This window comes from Adiantum capillus-veneris, chromosome 4, assembly GCF_014529385.1.
Source record: "Adiantum capillus-veneris isolate H3 chromosome 4, ASM1452938v2, whole genome shotgun sequence".
NCBI lineage: Eukaryota > Viridiplantae > Streptophyta > Polypodiopsida > Polypodiales > Pteridaceae > Adiantum > Adiantum capillus-veneris.
In genome coordinates, this window is record NC_140934.1 from 145,681,536 (window position 1) to 145,699,765 (window position 18,230).

The 18,230-nt window shown below is 42.7% G+C and overlaps 1 protein-coding gene across 1 annotated transcript; it reads left to right on the forward strand.

The window, feature by feature from the left end:
- Nucleotides 1-15,080: 15,080 nt before the first annotated feature.
- LOC147460117 (uncharacterized) lies at nt 15,081-17,261 on the forward strand. Its single transcript, XM_086511242.1, has one exon. The coding sequence runs from the start codon at nt 15,114-15,116 to the stop codon at nt 16,326-16,328; it is 1,215 nt and encodes a 404-aa protein (XP_086367368.1). The 5' UTR covers nt 15,081-15,113; the 3' UTR covers nt 16,329-17,261.
- Nucleotides 17,262-18,230: the final 969 nt, after the last annotated feature.

The window sequence follows — 18,230 nt, forward strand, 5'->3', positions numbered from 1 at the left end:
ATAGTCTCTCTCCTCTCACTCCATAGGTGTGTTTCCTATCTCGGCCTGGTGTGTTTTGTAAGCCGAGTGGTGCCCCATAGTGTGTGTGTGTGTGTACACTATAACGTATGTGCGGTATTATCGCTCACATTACCGCAAAAAAACAAACAAACTTGAAATATAAAAATTCCCGTACGCGGCAAAGCTGGCGGTAATGGTCTAGCGGTAACTGATGCGGTAATGGATGCGGTAATATTTCCGCCAATATTACCGCGTGCTTTGCTGCAACAGTACCCTCACATATTACCGCATCAGGCTTATCGCGAACATTACCGCGAAGGGATTTATTATAAAAAAAACAGATGACCGTTTGGATTGTCCTTTGCAGGACCATCCAAAAGGTCATCTATTTTTTTATTTATTTTAGTTATTTTACAACATTATTATTAATTACAACAAAATATCACAATTGGACAATACATTGAGCCAAAAAAAGATTGATAATTTCATTTACATAAGTGGAATTACAATTGGGGGAGGTATTGAGCCACAAAATGATAGATATTGCATTTACATAAAGGGCAAAAAAAGCCCGCGTGTACAAAATAGAGTATGGTCATGTGGGATAGGACAAACGGGGCCCTCGTATACAAAATAGAGGATGCTCATGGGAGAGTTGGCGGCATTTCACGTGGAACTCCTTGACTCTGCAAAACCATAAAAAAGAAACAATTAACACTTTGTTATTTAATATTTGATATAAAATCAACAATTTGATTATTTAGATAAGATTAAACTTACATGTTGCAGACTTCTGCACGCATTTTTGAACTCCTCTCGAGAGATCATTTGATTTTCAAACAACCAACACCAAGTTTGATACTCGGTATGGTTCTCTCTATATCTCTGCACTTCTCAGGTCGGGCGACTCATGGTAATGTTATACTGACAAAAAATAGCAACCAATTAATTAAATGAAAAACATTAGATTTTTTACAATAAAACTAATATTTTTACTTACATATTTGTCTTTCCAGGCCGTTTTTCCTCCCGAACCATAATGCGTAGGAGTCTAATGGGATCTGGCCTCAACTTGACGCGTATACATCCTCGCACCGATTGCCCTTTCGTCCTCTTTCTCGCCCATAGCGGTCTCCCACTCCACATCATGGACATTTCCTGGCCGATAGCTATGCTCTGGAGACTCCATTGTCTTCTTTGCCGCTCTCCTCACACTAGATTTTTTGTTCTTCAGAAATGTTTTGACATGCTCTTGCAACCATTGCCTTGAGAATTGTTGCCCCTCAGGGTTGGGGAAACGCATGTGCATGGTTGTCTCTATATATGTGAGGTTGTAGGGATCTTGCTGATCAAATTTGAGAAAACAATTGATATATGTGGAGTGGATTAATTGGTTGACGTGTGTGCGGAATCCCCTGCCCTGTGCTGTCCCGAGATCCACCATACCTCCTCTATGAACCTGGTAGTATAACCCACGAGCATCTGGTGAAGGCATGTCATGGTCCTCATCTTCTGCTGGAGCAGGGAGCGGTGACTGTGGAGGAGAATCTGTAGTACTTCCCCCCCCCCCCCCCCAACAACTAGCTCCGCTCCCTCGTCGACATCGACCGGCGCTAGCGCGCGAGCTACCCTGACGCTGACTGCCAGAAGAGCACCGACGTGAATCTTGGACAGAAGGTGGGATAGGTGATGGATAGGTGGACGCCCGTGGTGTTGGACCCTGTGGCGTCAGACCCTGTGAAGGCAAAGTTGAACCTGGAGCTGTAGTTGGAAAACTCTGCAGGTATGGAGTGCCACCAGTCGGAGTAGAGACCTCTGATAATCCAAAAGCTGCTAGCTACACCGATGAATAGCGCTGTGTAAGGGTCTGCTATGAACCTAACCACTCATCCCGAAGACACAATGCCCTCTCCACATCTCGATCGGTCACAGGTACGGCAGTGGACCCACCTAGAGCGTCCCGAAACCAGTCGAACCCTGATGATGATTGCTGAGGCGACGGTTGTGAATGATAGGCAGAGAGAGCGTCGGGATATGACATCCCGTCTGCCATGAAATCCTCAATGCTGTGAAAGCGTGGTGTGGAAGAAGAAGACATGGTCTGCATTTATTACGACAAAGATTAAACTAGGGTATAAAATTTGAATATATGATTAAAAATTTACACATTGATTTTTTTCAAACATTGGATTCTCTATAGTATCCAATGTGGAAAGAATCCAATGTGTGTCTACAACCTATAAAAGAGTCTTGCAAAGCCTCGAGTGCTAATAAGATATTAGTGTGTGTATTGACTAATAAGAGATTATTGTGTTTATGATTAGTGTGATTGATTACGTGATCACTTGGACGGTCATTGGGGCCTAATACGTCACCTATGACTTAATCATGGAGGTATGTTTCTGTTTTTGTGGTGATTGTTGTTTAATTTAACATAATTAGTGTGTGTTTTAGTGTTGGCTTGTGTAATTGGCTTGTGCACACACTAATTAGTGTGTGTTAACATACACTAATTAGTGTGTGCATTGGATTGTGTAATTGGCTTGTGCACACACTAATTAGTGTGTGCATTAGATTGTGCACACACTAATTAGTGTGTGTTAACATACACTAATTAGTGTGTGCATTGGCTTGTGTAATTGGACTAATCACACACTAATTAGTGTGTGCATTGGCCAATTCTATTGGTCAATGCACACACTAAATAGTGTGTGTATTGACCAATCACATTGGCCAATGCACACACTAATCACATACACTAAATAATGTGTGTATTGGCCAATCTAATTGACCAATGCACACACTAATCCAAAACTAATTAATGTGTGCATTGACCAATCACATTGGCCAATGCACACACTAATAGCACACTAATTAGTGTGTACATTGACCAATCACATTGGTCAATGCACACACTAATCACACACAAATTAGTGTGTGTTAATGACCACTAATTAGTGTGTGCATTGACCAATCACATTGGCCAATTCACACACTAATTAATGTGTGCATTGACCAATCACATTGGCCAATGCACACACTAAAAGCACACTAATTAGTGTGTACATTGACCAATCACATTGGTCAATGCACACACTAATCACACACAAATTAGTGTGTGTTAATGAGCACTAATTAGTGTGTGCATTGACCAATCACATTGGCCAATGCACACACTAATAACACACTAATTAGTGTGTGCATTGACCAATCACATTGGCCAATGCACACACCAATTAGTGTGTGCATTGACCAATCACATTGGTCAATGCACACACTAATCACACACTAATTAGTGTGTGCATGGCCAATCCCAAATTTAACATATTAGGTTATGCAAGTAATAAAATCTAACAAGTTTAGATTTTGCAAGTAACTAATAATTAACAAATTTAAGTTTTGGTGTGTCTTTACTTACACTAATTAGTGTGTGCATTAGAATAATGCACACACTAATTAGTGTGTGTAAAGAACACATGCACTAATTAGTGTGTGTAATTAGTGTGTAAAGAACGTACACATGCACTAATTTGTGTGTGTGTATGCATGTGTGTGCATGCGTGTGTATGAGTGTATGCGTGTGTGTGTGTGTGTATGCATGTGTGTGTATGCGTGTGAAAAAATCAAAAAACATAACAAAAAAACTTAAATGGAATTGAAGCGCTTGTTGGGAGAGGGTAGGAGAGTGGAAGAGTAGAGATGGTGGAGAGTAGAAGAGTAGAGATGGAGGTAGAGCTCAAGGTTGTGAGGTTCGCGCTCTCGGTTTCTGTGGAGAAGACGATGAAATTCAAATTTTAGGGCTTTGAACTTCGCGGGGCACTCGGGTGCCCCTATTTATTAAAAAAATTTGAAATTTGATTTTCCACTCCTATTACCACGAGCATTACCGCGTGCCTTACCGCGCTTATTACCGCACCTATTATCGCGGCGCAAATTCGGGCCAAATAAATAGATGGCCACGTTCTGACATTATTACTATTGATCCTCACAATCTATTGGTACTATGTTTTTTATAAAATATATATAAAATGAAAGTATTTCTAGTACTTTGAAATTGACATTTTTACCTAAATGGTTAATTTTTACTTTTTACTGATATTTTATTAACATTCTTTGGTAATTTGATTTTAATTAGTGTATGTAATTTATTAATGTAGGTTGCTTGGGATGATTTTGGCCCGTCCACTAAACCGGATAGATCACGGTGGTTGGCCGAGCGATTACCATGCCCATGCGTGCGGTGCAAATACGCCATTGCTCCACTTCGACGGATATGCTTGAGCCATGTAGAAGATTATGGACTATGGGACGATCCTCCCAAGCGTGCACGGATGGAAACAAACGATCCGCGAATTGTTGCGGCTATTGACGTCACCCCACATTGGCGTGTGGTTGGTGGAGGAGGGGAAAGGAGGGTGGAAGAGCGCATGCGCCAGGAATCCATTAGAGAGGGAGGAAGCACATCAAATCAGCCAAGTACTGCTGCTCCCTCTTATCCGAGTGACCACATCCCATCTCCTTACGTGGATGCAGAAGACGACCATTTGCATAGAATGGTTGAGGATCTCTTTGCACGAGAGGAGGAGCATGAACCAGAGTGTGCATGCGAAGAAGCTTCCGAGCGAACGAGGAGTGAGCTACTCGATTCGGCACACACCGCACTATATGATAGATGCTCTTACTCCATTTTAAGGGCTTCTCTCAAAGTCCTTAACCTTCAGGCGATGTTTGGATGGAGCAATGCTAGTGTTGACGCACTTTTGAGGTATGTTTACAGACTCTGAAGGATGCTTGTGGAGTGCATAAATTAGCTTCTAATGTACTTTCTTCTTGTGATAGGTTGCTAGGAAAGATGCTGCCAGCTGGCAATCACATGCCAAAGAACAAACGAAAAGCCCGCGAAGTAGTGACTGCATTAGGGATTGATTATGATCGCATTCATGCTTGCGTGAACGATTGTGTGCTCTTTCGTAATGAGCATGCCGATTGTGACACATGTCCATCATGCGGGGAGCCTAGGTTCAAAGAAGGAATGCACAGCAACAGAATTCCACGTAAAGTTTTGAGGCATTTTCCACTCATCCCTCGCATCCACCACATGTTTAGATCGAAGGGTACGAGCGAGCTTTTGAGTTGGCATGCAAAAAACCGCTCCACAGATGGTATTATGAGAGTGCGAGCTGACTCACCAGCGTGGAAGCACATAGAGGACACATGGCCAGAGTTCAGGGATGAGCCTCGTCACTTGAGGATTGGGTTAGCTAGTGATGGAGTGAATCCATTTGGGCACCGCTCTACTTCATGGAGCACTTGGCCGGTGGTTGTTGTAAACTACAATATTCCGCCTTGGGAGGCAACAAAAAAGGGAAACATTTTACTATCACTTCTCATTCCAGGAAAGCACAAGGTAAAAAACATGGATGTATATCTACAGCCTCTTATTGATGAGCTTCAAGAACTATGGAGAGACATAGATGTCATTGACATTTCACGGCCACCACGAGACCGCAATGCCGTCATCAAGTGCATCTCATGTGGACCATGCATGATTACCCAGTATTTGGAGAGGTATCTGGTAAGTATGCACATGTTAATTGTACTCTTTGCTTTAGGTTTATCGTCTCATGTGTAACGTTTGTTTACCTCTTGGCAGGATTGGCAACATCTGGACATAGTGCGTGTCCCATTTGTGGCCCTTCCCTTGTGACAGAGAGACCTCCTCTTCTTGGGAAGGTGATCTATCCCAACAACCATCACTTCCTACCTCCTTCACATCGTAGATATGCTCCCCCTATCAATGGAGTGCAGTCGTTCCATTGGAACATGGTTGATTGGGCGAAGCATTGGACCCTATGCATGTATTCAAAAATGTTGGGCAAGCTATATGGGATCACATAATTGGCAAGAAGGATTCATTGGGTGCTAGGGAAGATTTAAGAGCCATTAGACGTCTCCCCCCTTCAGCCATGCCCCGCATGGGGGAGCGGGGAAAGATGATTCTCCCAAAAGCACCGTGGATAATGTCAAAGGCAGACCAAGAGCGGACAAAGCAAGTTATTGCATCCATCAGAACTCCAACGGGATATATGCGGTCACTCAAAGGTTCTTTCACAAAAACCAAAAAGGGTGGCTCCACTCAATTGTATGGATTGAAATCCCATGATTGGCATAAAATCCTTCAGGTAAGAGTAGAACAATTTGTGGTGTCTATGTGTCCTTATATATAGGTTGACATTCACTAAGATGTTTTATTGCTTGTAGTTTGTACTTCCCATAACTATTAGTGGTTATGGGGACACTAAGGTGAAGGCTGCAATATTCAAAGTGGGTGAGATTGTAAGGTAATGGGTTTTCTTCAAGTACTATATCATGTTGTGCATGCATGAACTTTGGAATTTTTTTTCATCTACTATATAACGTTTGCCCTGTAGGTTTGTGAGCTCCAAGGAGATAGAGGTAGAAGCCATACCAATAGCCCATCAGCTAGCAGTAGAGGCAGTGTGTGCTATTGAGGATGCATTCCCACGTACAATCCTTGTTAGCCAAATACGCCTATTGCTTCACCTTGTTGAGGAGATTGCCATTTGTGTGGTGGTTCACTCTAGATGGATGTTCTTCTTGGAGAGATTCTTGAAGACTTTAAAGGATTTTGTTAGATTGAGGTCACAACCGGAGGTATGCAAAATAAATACAATATAGATAGCATTTAAATGCTATGGAGTTACTAATAAAAATATGTGGTTTTAATGTTTTCAGGCGAGCATGGCAGAAGGTTGGGTGGTGCAAGAGGCATTTGTGTATGTCTCACAGTATCTCATCACAGTGGATCCATCATTGCCTCGTCTGTGGAGTGAAGAAGAGGATCCTAGGAAGCACTCAACCATTCCCAGTGGAAAAGGCTCACTCTTGGTCATGGATAGAGAGTTTCATGCCATAGTCAACAACTACTCTTTACTCAATGCCACTATCATGACCAAATGGGTCAATATGTACTTGGAAGCCCGCGCAGCTAGAGAAAGGGATAGAGATGCATGGAAGAGGTCCCATGGAGGTAGACATGCACCTCCTTTTCCTAAAGAGCTTGCAAAATATCCTGACTTGATTCAAGTAGAGTAGATCCATAATGCCATGACCAATGCCAAAGCACAAGGAGAACAAATAAGCCATAAAGAATGGGAGTATGCGCGAGGATGCTTGCGCAAGGTGAGTGTGTATATGTTATGTATGCATGTATGCAAATCACTTAATGAAATGCGATGTAACCTCTTATGCATTGTGATTGTAGGGTCTCATTTTCAACTCCATTTGGTCCGAAGGCCAACATTTTCGCACCCGCAAGATAGATGAGCGTCGGACCACTAATGATTGTGGCGTGATGGGAAACTTTGACACAACAACAGATGAGGTCAGATATTGTGGTACTATAGAGAGAATAATCAAAGTGGATTTCAGATCTTTTCACAAAATCCTCTTTGAGTGTCGATGGTTTGCGGGTGAGGTCAAAAGACATGAAAATGGGCTCATTATGGTGGATTCCACCCAATTCCATCGGGGAAAAACTGACAACTTGGTGTATCCTAGTAGTTGCGAGAAGGTAATTTAGGCTATGTGCAATTAACTTAAATTAAACATTTAAGTTATGTATATCAGCTTGTTCTTAGTGTGTGACGTACAGGTCTTTTATGTGCCATGTATATTTCAAAGAAGACTTTGGTATGTCATTCCAGTCATGCCGCGGGGTAGATCTATCTTTGCAGAGACGGACATTGAGCCAGTAATTGATCCCATCATACCATCACCACAAGATGCAGAGGAAGATGTAGTAGAAGTTGAAGAAGGTCAGCCAAGCCTTGCAAATAGTCATCTTGAGGAGGAGGAAGAGGGAGAAAGCGATGATGATTCTACAGGAGGTGATGGAGAGGAGGAAGAATCTCTAAATTTGTTTATTGATTTGAATACTATGGGTCTAAATATGGATCCTAGTGCTTGTAGAGATCTTATACAAGATGAGAATTAAAAAAAACTCTCCATTCTTTCACTGGTGTAGTATATGATTAATTTGCAAATGTTTCGTTATGTGCTTATGAATAGTATTTGTAATGGTTTTGTTGTGAGTTCAATGATTTATGTATAGAATTTTTAGAGTGAAAGAGAGATTAAGTGAAGTGAGCAAAAATTCTGGAGAGTGTAGGATTTGTATTGGATTTAAATGGAAACCCGTGGGAGAGGAAGGGGGAAGGGGGTCCAGCCTGTCTTAGCGGTAATGTTTGCGGCAATAATCACACATATTTGCGCGATAATATGTGCGGTAAAGTGCCACTTCTGCATCAAAATGCTTCTCTCTCCTCATTTTGAATTCCTCTCTCTTGTTTTGCGATAATAATCGCGGTAATATGTGCGGTAAAGTGCCGCTTCTACATCAAAACGATTCTCTCTCCTCATTTTGAATTCCTCTCTCTTGTTTTGTGGTAATGTCCCGCGGTAAACACCACGATCTCTCATAGTGGTATCTTTCCAAGAGTGTGTGTCGGGTCGTTATAGAGGCATTCTGTGTGTTTTCATCCCGCTCACAACGGGAATATGGACGATAGTAGACTTGGTTTAGTAAACAAGCTCATTTTATACCTGTCAAAAAGACTATCAAAGCCCATCAAATGGCAACCCTCTTCATTTCACAAATCTTCAAGTACCATGGCTTGCCAATGTACATAGTGTTGGATAGAGATCCTAGAATGACCAGTAATTTTTGGAAGGGTCTCTTTGATAATTTAGGAATAAGGCTAAACTTCTCTTCGGCCTATCACCCGCAAACGGATGGCCAAAGTGAAATAGCTAACCTAACAATTCTCGATCTACTAAAAGCCTATGTAACGGAAGTAAATCAAAGATCCGAATGGGAGAAGTACTTACCCTTAGTGGAGTATGCCTACAATAACACTGTACATACTTCCACGGGAAAAGCACCTTTTGAGGTAATTGAGGGAAGATAAAAAAGTCCCTTGCTATTTAAGGTACACGGGAAGATCTTCGGTGCAGATGAGTATAGCCGAGACATACAAGAATCTTTCCAAAAGATTAAGGATGCTATCTCTATCTCACAACAAAGGCAAAAGGCTACTGTTGACAAGCACAGAAGAGCCCAAGCCTTTAAAGAAAATGATTGGATCTTACTCAAATTTCCCAAGGCTCGATTAAGGCACACGACGGGCAAGAATCCTACGGGACACCAAAAGTACTATGCTAAGTTAGCAAAAAGGTACTATGGTCCCTTCCAGATTCTTAGTCCAATCAATGAGATGGCCTATCAACTCAAGTTGCCCAACCATTGGCTCATACACAATGATTTCCATGTGAGCCTACTAAAGCCTTACAAAGGAGAGACACCTCAAGAACCAACTATTGGAGACCCACCGGAGATCGAGGACCAAGAAGAGGTGCTACAGCGCGAGTCCATTCTCCGACATGAAGACAAGGTACTAAGAGGTGGTAAGACTATTCGACGATATCTTATTAAGTTTAAAAATTATCCTTTTGAAGATGCTAGATGGATGCAAGGCATACAATTAAAGGATAACCTAAACCTTGTCAATGCTTCCCTAAAGTAAGAAAATGTACAAATGTTAAAAATGAACAAAGTTTTTATCTTATAAGACTCTCTTTTTCTTTATTGTGCACAAAAATGAAGTAGTATGCATGCTTAGATCAAGTTTGCGGAGACTACGTCATCCAAACACCAAGTAGAGCTTGTCACTCTACTATGGAAGACTGATAGGACTAATGTGCATACATGCTTGTGGCAGCTTAGGCTCTCAAGCGCCAAATGGACTAGTCATCCATTTTGGAACGATGTCGTAGGGTAGCATAGGGATCCTCTACCCGCTAGGAAAAGGACTAATAAATATGCTTTGTCTTCTCTACCCCATAGTCAAGGATGACTATGATTTTAAGAGAGAGGTAATGTCATAATAATCAATATCTAATTCTCCTAAATGATTTTCTCATGTTAAACTGATCATTTAATATGGGGAAGTGCCAGGGGAGAAAAAGCTAGAATATTGGTTAAGCTAGCAGACCGGCCACAGTAGGGATCCAAAGGAGGGAAAATAGAGATCCAAAGGGGGGGGCCTTCTGCAAAAGATCAATGTGCAACAATGGGCTTAAAAGACCCTAAGGTTCAGCCCATTAAGACTTCCAAAATGCTAAGGTTCCGAAATTCAAAGGTTGTGTCCAAAGGCCAAACACTAGGGAAATTGGATGCTTAGTGTGTGTCACAAAAAGTCTTTATCAATCCCTACATAGGAGGGAGCGAGCCTTGCAAGTAGGGGATGAGAGAGAAACTCACACACACACACACACACACACACACACACACACACACACACAAGCTCCCTTTACACAAAGGGAATGAAGGACACATGTCAGCTCCCTAGCCAGATGCCCACAAGGTGTACCCAATTCCTATTGGATGGCCTTGGACGTGGACCAATGAGAATTAGGCTAGAGTAAATGTAGTTTAATTATTTTAAAAAACACTCAATAAAAGAACCAATAAGAATTAAGCTCTTTAGAAGACTATTGGACAATCTCCCAAGGGGACCAATGAGCATTCAACAACCCAATGGCTTGCCTGATTCCTATTGGCCAGGAGGCAAAGGGGTCCAATGAGAGTTGAGTTGAATTAAATAATTACCTAAAGCTCTCACAAAAGGGGAAATGGGGACAGATGTCAGAAGGCTATCACTTATACTGCTTAATTCCCATTGGCTAAGCCTGGGGAGGTCCAATAGGACTGTAGCAAGAGAAAATTGGATGGGGGGTCGACCAAGAGAGAGAGGGGGCTGATTTTTGCAAGGAATTATCACACACACACACTCACACAATCTCATGTGTGAAGCAAAGACGACTCTCTCTCCTTCTCCAACTTTAATGGAAATATTATCACCTACTCCAAGCTTGTGAGAAGGGAGGCCTACACCAACAACTCTTGGCTTTGTGATGCAAATCCAAGCAGGAGCCAAGCTTCAATGCATGCTCATCTCCTCTACCATGCTAATTACTAAGCTAAGCTATGCTAATATGAGTGATTATGTGAAGAGATGTACATCTTTCTCGTAAGAATACTCCTTCTTCCTCTCAATCTACTCTCATACCCCACTAGCTCTCACCATCTTCGAAGGTGTGTGAGGTCTTGGGTCTGAGACCGTGAGGGAATTGATGTTGTGTTTGATAAGTGTTTTGCTTAGTGCATGAACTTTCCATCTTCATTGCACTAGCTTGTATTGAAGGAACACAAAGGATTGTATTGTAAAATGTCTCTCTTGATGGGAGAAACCATAATACAAAGCCTTTTGAACGGGGGACCGGATCCATGCAAATCCGGTCCTCAACTGTTGCCAATAACTTAATTTCGCTCTCTTTTAAAGTATTGTTCATGCTATCTAACTAGGTGTTATGCTTTTTGTTGCTTTCTCCACCCAAGCACTCTTGTTATTCTTATTAGGAAGCTATACTAATGAAATGCTCACTATGTTCATGCTATTTTCCGCTACACACAAGTTACTAGACCATTAAATGTTACAAATATGATTGGACCCCTCTAAGCCTAGCCAATCACATGCATAAAGCATATCAAGCAACAAGGGTAGCATTAGGAAAAGTGTTCTCCTTACCCCTTTGAGAGAGAGGGTTTAATAATACATAGATATTTTGATAATTAATCTAAATGCTCATTGGAACCCTCTTTAGCCTAGCCAATAGGATTCAAGCTAGAACACCATGTGGATAAACATGGGGAGAACCTGACATGTGTCCATGTGCCTCTTGAGGAAGGGGTGCCCTTTGGGTGAGTGAGAGGTAAAGTCAAACATTACCCTAGATTTGGGGCTCGCCCCTTCCTTTGTAGGGCACCTCTTTGACTCAAGCCCTCAAGCACCTTACCCTCCAAGCATGGGAAGCTTCTCAAGAACCTTAGTGAGCAAGTACATGCTTAGTATGAGCATGGGTTCTCTCTCTCATGCCCCTAGCTTGTAGGCTAGGCCCCCCTCTTTCTAGGGCTCACCTTTGACTTGGACTTGGACACCTCAAGCACAAGGCCAGCTTGGCCAAGGACCTTAGCCATCAAGCATGCCTAGCACTTTAACTAATAAACACATAAAGCATGGGCCTAGCTTAACCTAAGGCCCTAGGTGTAAGGACAGCTTCTAACACTAACCTTTGGAGGTCTTTAATGAAGCTAGCTCTAAGGTTTTTCAAGCTCCATTAGTTGGCATTGATCTTTGACAGACCATCTCCCATTTGGACCCATTGCCTTTGGTCCTGTGTTGAGATACATCCATAAGCATGTGTCTATATTCTTACTCTTATTCCCATTTATTCTCCCACATTAAATGATTAGTTCAATATGAGAAAATCGTTTGGGCTAGCTAGATATTAGATTTTATGACAGAGCTCACACCCCCGACAATATGGTCGGATTTAAATTGGCCGGGTTTTGGCTCCATAAGGCCGCCTGCACATGCTTAACACTTTAAGATTGCACCCATTCTAATCCTTGGTCGACAGATCCCGTAGGGAAGGTCCACATGATGACGAGACACTTTTTCTTGGCTTATGAATTAGGTAGTCCTTTTCATGCCCTCTGCTTGCTCTAGCCTCACTGGATTTCCTTTGCTGTAAGCAATCAAAAATTTCTAGCTTACTAGAGTCCATTCTTGTGTGCTTAAGAAAAGAACATGCAATGTGAGGAATTAGCTTGGTAGGCATTCCTATACTCTAGCCTTGTAGAAGAAACTCGACCACTTCCATTCAAGCTCAAAAAAAAATTATCACCCCTAAAACTTGAAAACCCCGAAGCCTCAAGGTCCCTTGTAGTGGACATTTCACACCAACCCGAAGCCTAGAATTCTCATAGTACGCGTATCTTGTGATATCCCAAAAAGGAAATCTTGCTCCAAAGGATTCATTGTCTTCTCTTTTTCCTTGCCTTGTGAAGAGGTTCTCCACAAGAGTGGAGAGTGACTTCAAAAATTATTTTGTAAAACTTTTTGGAGTATTTCTCATTGCACACGAAGACTAGATACTGCCCAAAAAAACGGGTAAGACCTTCTTTGAATTACACATTAAGAGACACCATGGCTAAGGAAATATAACTATTTTTGATGGCCAAGATTTAAATACCTGGAAAATCAAAACAAAGGGGTAATTAATGAAGAAGCAGTTGTGATCCACAACCATTGGGAGAGGGAGAGAGAATTGAGACTAGGTAGTCTCAAGCACAATTCATAGCACGAATGAGCAAGCATTAAGGATTATTCTCACCGTTGTGGGGGACAATTACATCCACTACCTAGATAACTGCACTACTTCCTATGATGCATGGGTCACACTTGAGAGACACTTTGGAGCCATAGCCAAGCACTCCAAAGTTTCTCTCAAAATGCAACTCTATGGTCTCACCATGGAACTAGGAAAAGATCTCCGATATATAAAGACTTTAGGAGGATCTTTTGTTGCTACGTCATCAAGGAACGTAATAACAAAGAAGAGGTGCATACACTGCAACCGCACCAACCACAGATCTGCTCGACAAATGTTACAAAATGAACCCTTGTGTGCATTGTTGTAAAAATAATCATGGGTCAATTGGTGTTTGTACAAAGATAAAGGCAAAGTCAACATCACTGAAGAATCTAGTGAAGAAGACAATGGAGCAATATCCTACGTAGATGTAGTCTGAGACACTCACATTATCCTACACCCTAGTTGCTTACAACTCTTAGGGGAGGAATTTTTGCCCTGCACCCTTGTTGTCTACCATTCTCAAGGGGAGGGATTTTTGGCCTACACCCTATTGTCACCACTCTCTAGGGGAGACATTTGTTTGTACACCTATCTAGATGGGAGACTTAGACCCCACTAAAAGGTCTCTTTGACATTTGATGTGCTCAGACACAAAACGAAAGAGTTGGTGCTACACGAGCTCTTTCCCATGTCACAAAGGAACACACAAGGTGCCAAATCCCTGTAGAAAACTTAGGATAAGGGTGATGATAATGGAATTGACGTGTCAAAGGTGGGCTCTCATGAATCCATAGAGTTTGTCACCTCATGGAATCCACCCTAAGCTCATTATAACACAAGCCCCCAAATTGTACAAAACCCTAGAGTCCTCAAGGCATCAAAAGTATCTCAAGGGATTGAGGGAACTAAAAATTACAAATCTAAGATAATTGAAGGAGTTCTCAGTTATGTGTCCGATATATGTAACTTCAACTCACTTTGTGGTGTTTGATAAACTAGACGATGGTCATAATGTTGGCAAGCTAGCTATGGAGGCTAGATTAGCTCTTACCAAGGGTCTACCAGAGAAGTTAAAGAAATTTCCTCGTGCTCTCGAGGAAAATGCAAGATTCTCCTTCAACCAAAATTTGATTGAGAGATCATTGAGTTGTTCCTTTGGAACATCAAACAAGCACCAATGTTCGACACGATACTTGAACAAGATGAAAACATTCTAAAGTGGCTGGGTTCAAAATTGAAGGCCAACGTAAAAACCATGGAAACGCTCAAGACTTTGATGAAGCACTACAAGAAAGGGCTACCTCAAGTTAAAAGATAGCTCTCGAAGAGCCTATCGTTGGAAGGGAGTGCTTTGGCAAGTCCTTAGCTAGGGATCCTTAGCCAGCTCTCTCTAATGAGCTATCAAGAAACTTTCCTCCTATTGATACACCACATGCTACACATCAAGAGGAGCTAAAAAATTATCGTGAGGGCGATACAAATGCTCTATTACACTTCCTAAGTAACCAGGAGAGTATGAAGCTGAATAGAAGATGGTACATGTGCCAACTGCTACAAAAGAGCTGACTATTAAGGAAAAGGACACTAGTGAATTGCATCTTGTAAGTCCCAGTCATGTGTGTTCTTTCTTTGGCATATCCGCTTGTGTAGGGAACTATGAGTTGACATCAGTACAGTGGATGGCTATCGTATGTCCGGAAATGCTAAGGAGAGGCGCACCTTATCGAGGCACGTTCTTGTCCCTTTAAAACCAGGCCGGGGCTCATGGCCACCTCCAGGCCACAGCCCCCTCTTCCTAGCCATTTAATTACACAATGGCTCTCAGCAAGGGGCTCCTCCTAGTGTTCGCCACCCTGCTTGCCCTCTCTCTCACCCAGTCCACTCTGGCCAGCTACTCACCTTACTCTGATGAGGAAGAAGAGCCCAAACACAAGAAGGTGCGCAGCTATGGTGGCAAGAAGTTCTACAAGAAGAAGCACTATTTGGGCTATCACTATGGCAAGCCAGAAGACCATGATGATGATGAGGATGATGATACTCGTTACTACAGCCATGATGATGATCCTAAGAAGCCTGTCTACAAGAAGCCAGTTTACAAGAAGCCTTATGTCAAGGATGTGAAGAAGCCAGTCTACAAGAAGCCTTACAAGAAGTATGATGGCGAGAAGGAGAAGCTGGTGTACAAGAAGCCTTACAAGCCATCTTATCCTGTTAAGAAGCCGGTGTACACGAAGCCTTACAAGCCATCTTATCCTGTTAAGAAGCCTGTCTACAAGCCCAAGCCCAAGTACAAGCTACCAGTTTATGAGAAGCCGGCCTACACCAAGCCTGATTCCGAGCCCGTGTACGACGACACCGAGCCTGAAGTTGTGTATGAGGAGCACAAGCCTTACTACAGGAATCCATACTACAAGAAGCCCGAGCCTGAGGAGGAGAAGGACCCCAAGCCATACTACAAGAAGCCCGAGCCTGAGGAGGAGGAAGAGCCCAAGCCATACTATAAGAAGCCATACTACAAGAAGCCTGAAGAGCAGTATCAGCCAGAGAAGCCCAAGCCTATGTACGGGGAGCCCGAGCCAGAGAAGCCGGCATACAGCCCTGCGAGGCCATCGTCCTCGTCAGAGGGGGAGTGGCTAGAGCCACACAACGCTGCGCGAGCTGAGGTAGGGCTGCCTCCGTTGGTGTGGAGTGATGAGGTGGCGCAATTTGCCGAGAGCTGGGCCAATCAGAGGCGGGCAGCTGGATGCGGCCTGGAGCACTCGGGCGGGTCCTACGGCGAGAACATCTTCTGGGGCAGCGGCGCGGGGTATGGGCCGGCAGAGTGCGTGGCGTCGTGGGTTCGCGAGAAGGAAAACTACAATTACGGCGACAACTCCTGCTCCAGCGGCGACTGCGGCCACTACACTCAAATCATCTGGGCCAATACTGCCCGCCTCGGCTGTGCCAAGGCCACCTGCGACGACGGCAGTGTCTTCATGACTTGCAACTATGACCCTCCCGGCAACTACATCGGCACCAAGCCCTACTAGCTAACATCCCCCCATGAATGATTTTATAGAATTGGTTCCGCATGCCGTAGGCTACCTACACTTCTCAACCTCTGACATTACCTCCTTACCTCCTCACCTTAATATAAAACCGCTACACTTCTCCACCCATCATCGTGAAGACAACGGCAGTGTTGCAACTATGACCCTCCCCGCAACGGCACCAAGCCCTACTAGCCAACTTATCTAACACACCCCCATAAATGATTTTATAAAATTGGCTGCGTATTTCCCAAAGGAGATAGCTTGGTTGGTTGAGCATTCGTCCTAGTCCATGACCCAGGTCATTGGTTTGAATGCGGCCAAGTGACCCTTGTAGCGCTGAGGGACACCTGCCATTTTATCACTACGCACTAAAAAAAAAAAAGAAGGCTCCGCATGCCATAGGCTACCACACTTCTCAACCTCTCGCATTACCTCATAACCTCCCATTAACTCCTCAAACATTGGCTCCCCATGCCATACCTATATCACCACACTTCTCCACCCATCACATTACACATAATTTCCAACCTCTCCCATCACCTCATAACCTCACATTACACATAATTTCTAACCTCTCCTATCCCCTCATAACCTCACATTTCCACCCCTGCCACCCTTTTAGAGCCATTTCCCATGGCACACGTTTTTGGCTCCTTCACCTACTGACCATTAGCAAATTTCACCATATGCTTAGGCCTCATTTGCTTACAAGATAGTGTCCGAAGGACAACTTTTCTATGCAATTATGTCCCATTGATTAGTGCATAATAATCCCATTACAAACCAATAGTTTCAGACTTCCAACATTCATAATTTATAGGTGATGCCAAGACAAGATAGGTTCTACCTCAACCTTATGGGACAAAAATGCTAGAATTGGTGATTAATAATGATGATATAATTTGATTGTTTAAGATAACTGAGCAATTTATTTCTATTAATTCTTCAATAGTATGCAATCAATAAATTGTCTTTTCCAATCTAGCATATATTTTCCAGAGGATCCTTGTGAATTGCTACAATAGTGAATTGTTGTGAAATTGAATAGTCTCAAATAGCCTTAGATGAATGATTAGTAGTAGGGTCTAGGTCGCCTGCTTGGTTAACTTTGATTGGCCGTTCTCTCTCTACATGTCAACATCAGTGTGAATTGACAGGTTTGTCTTCATGTACAAAAATTCTAGATACACGCTACATCCAAAACCTCAGTTTTTTTGAGAGCAATTTTCTTAAATAAAAAAACATCAACTTTATTTCACCGTTATCATGATTCAATAGGGTCTTCTACTAATTGGTAGGGTGGGTTGCTGCTGATGGAAAACCCAACTTTGTAAGCTCTATGTGATCTAGCCCATATTGTGTGTGTATGTGTGGTGTAAGTGTGTAGAGCATATATTAGTACCTAATTCTACACCCACTGTTGGGCAGTGAAAATATATGCTACCAAGATATTGTGGCATTTGGTCAATAGTATGCATGGAGGCGATGGCTATATTGACTTGTGGATGAGCTCTTTGTGTGGGTGTGTGAGTACTGTATGTATGCATATGTATGTGTGTATGTGTATGTGTATGTGTATGGTACTATGAAGGAGAGAGGAGTATGCACAAAAGATCTCAAACAACCATGGCTGCACTCCAACCCTTCTTAGCTTAAGTATGTTGAAAGACATGCTGGCTTTGCCGTAACACTATGTCAAGATAAGATTGTTTTTCAATGTCCATTATTGAAGAAAGAAGAGTAAGTAAAAGGACATGGAGGGAGGAGGAAGGGGTAGCGCACACTTTCTTTCCAAGGCACATTGATTTACCAAAAAATTAACATTGATTATTATTCCATCGATGAGAAAAAAATATGCAATCTCCTAAAACTTAGGGCACATGGTATCTTGAGGGATTA

Excerpts from the sequence above, each read along its gene's own strand:
- LOC147460117 (XM_086511242.1), top strand. The coding sequence starts at position 15,114 with ATGGCTCTCAGCAAGGGGCTCCTCCTAGTGTTCGCCACCCTGCTTGCC.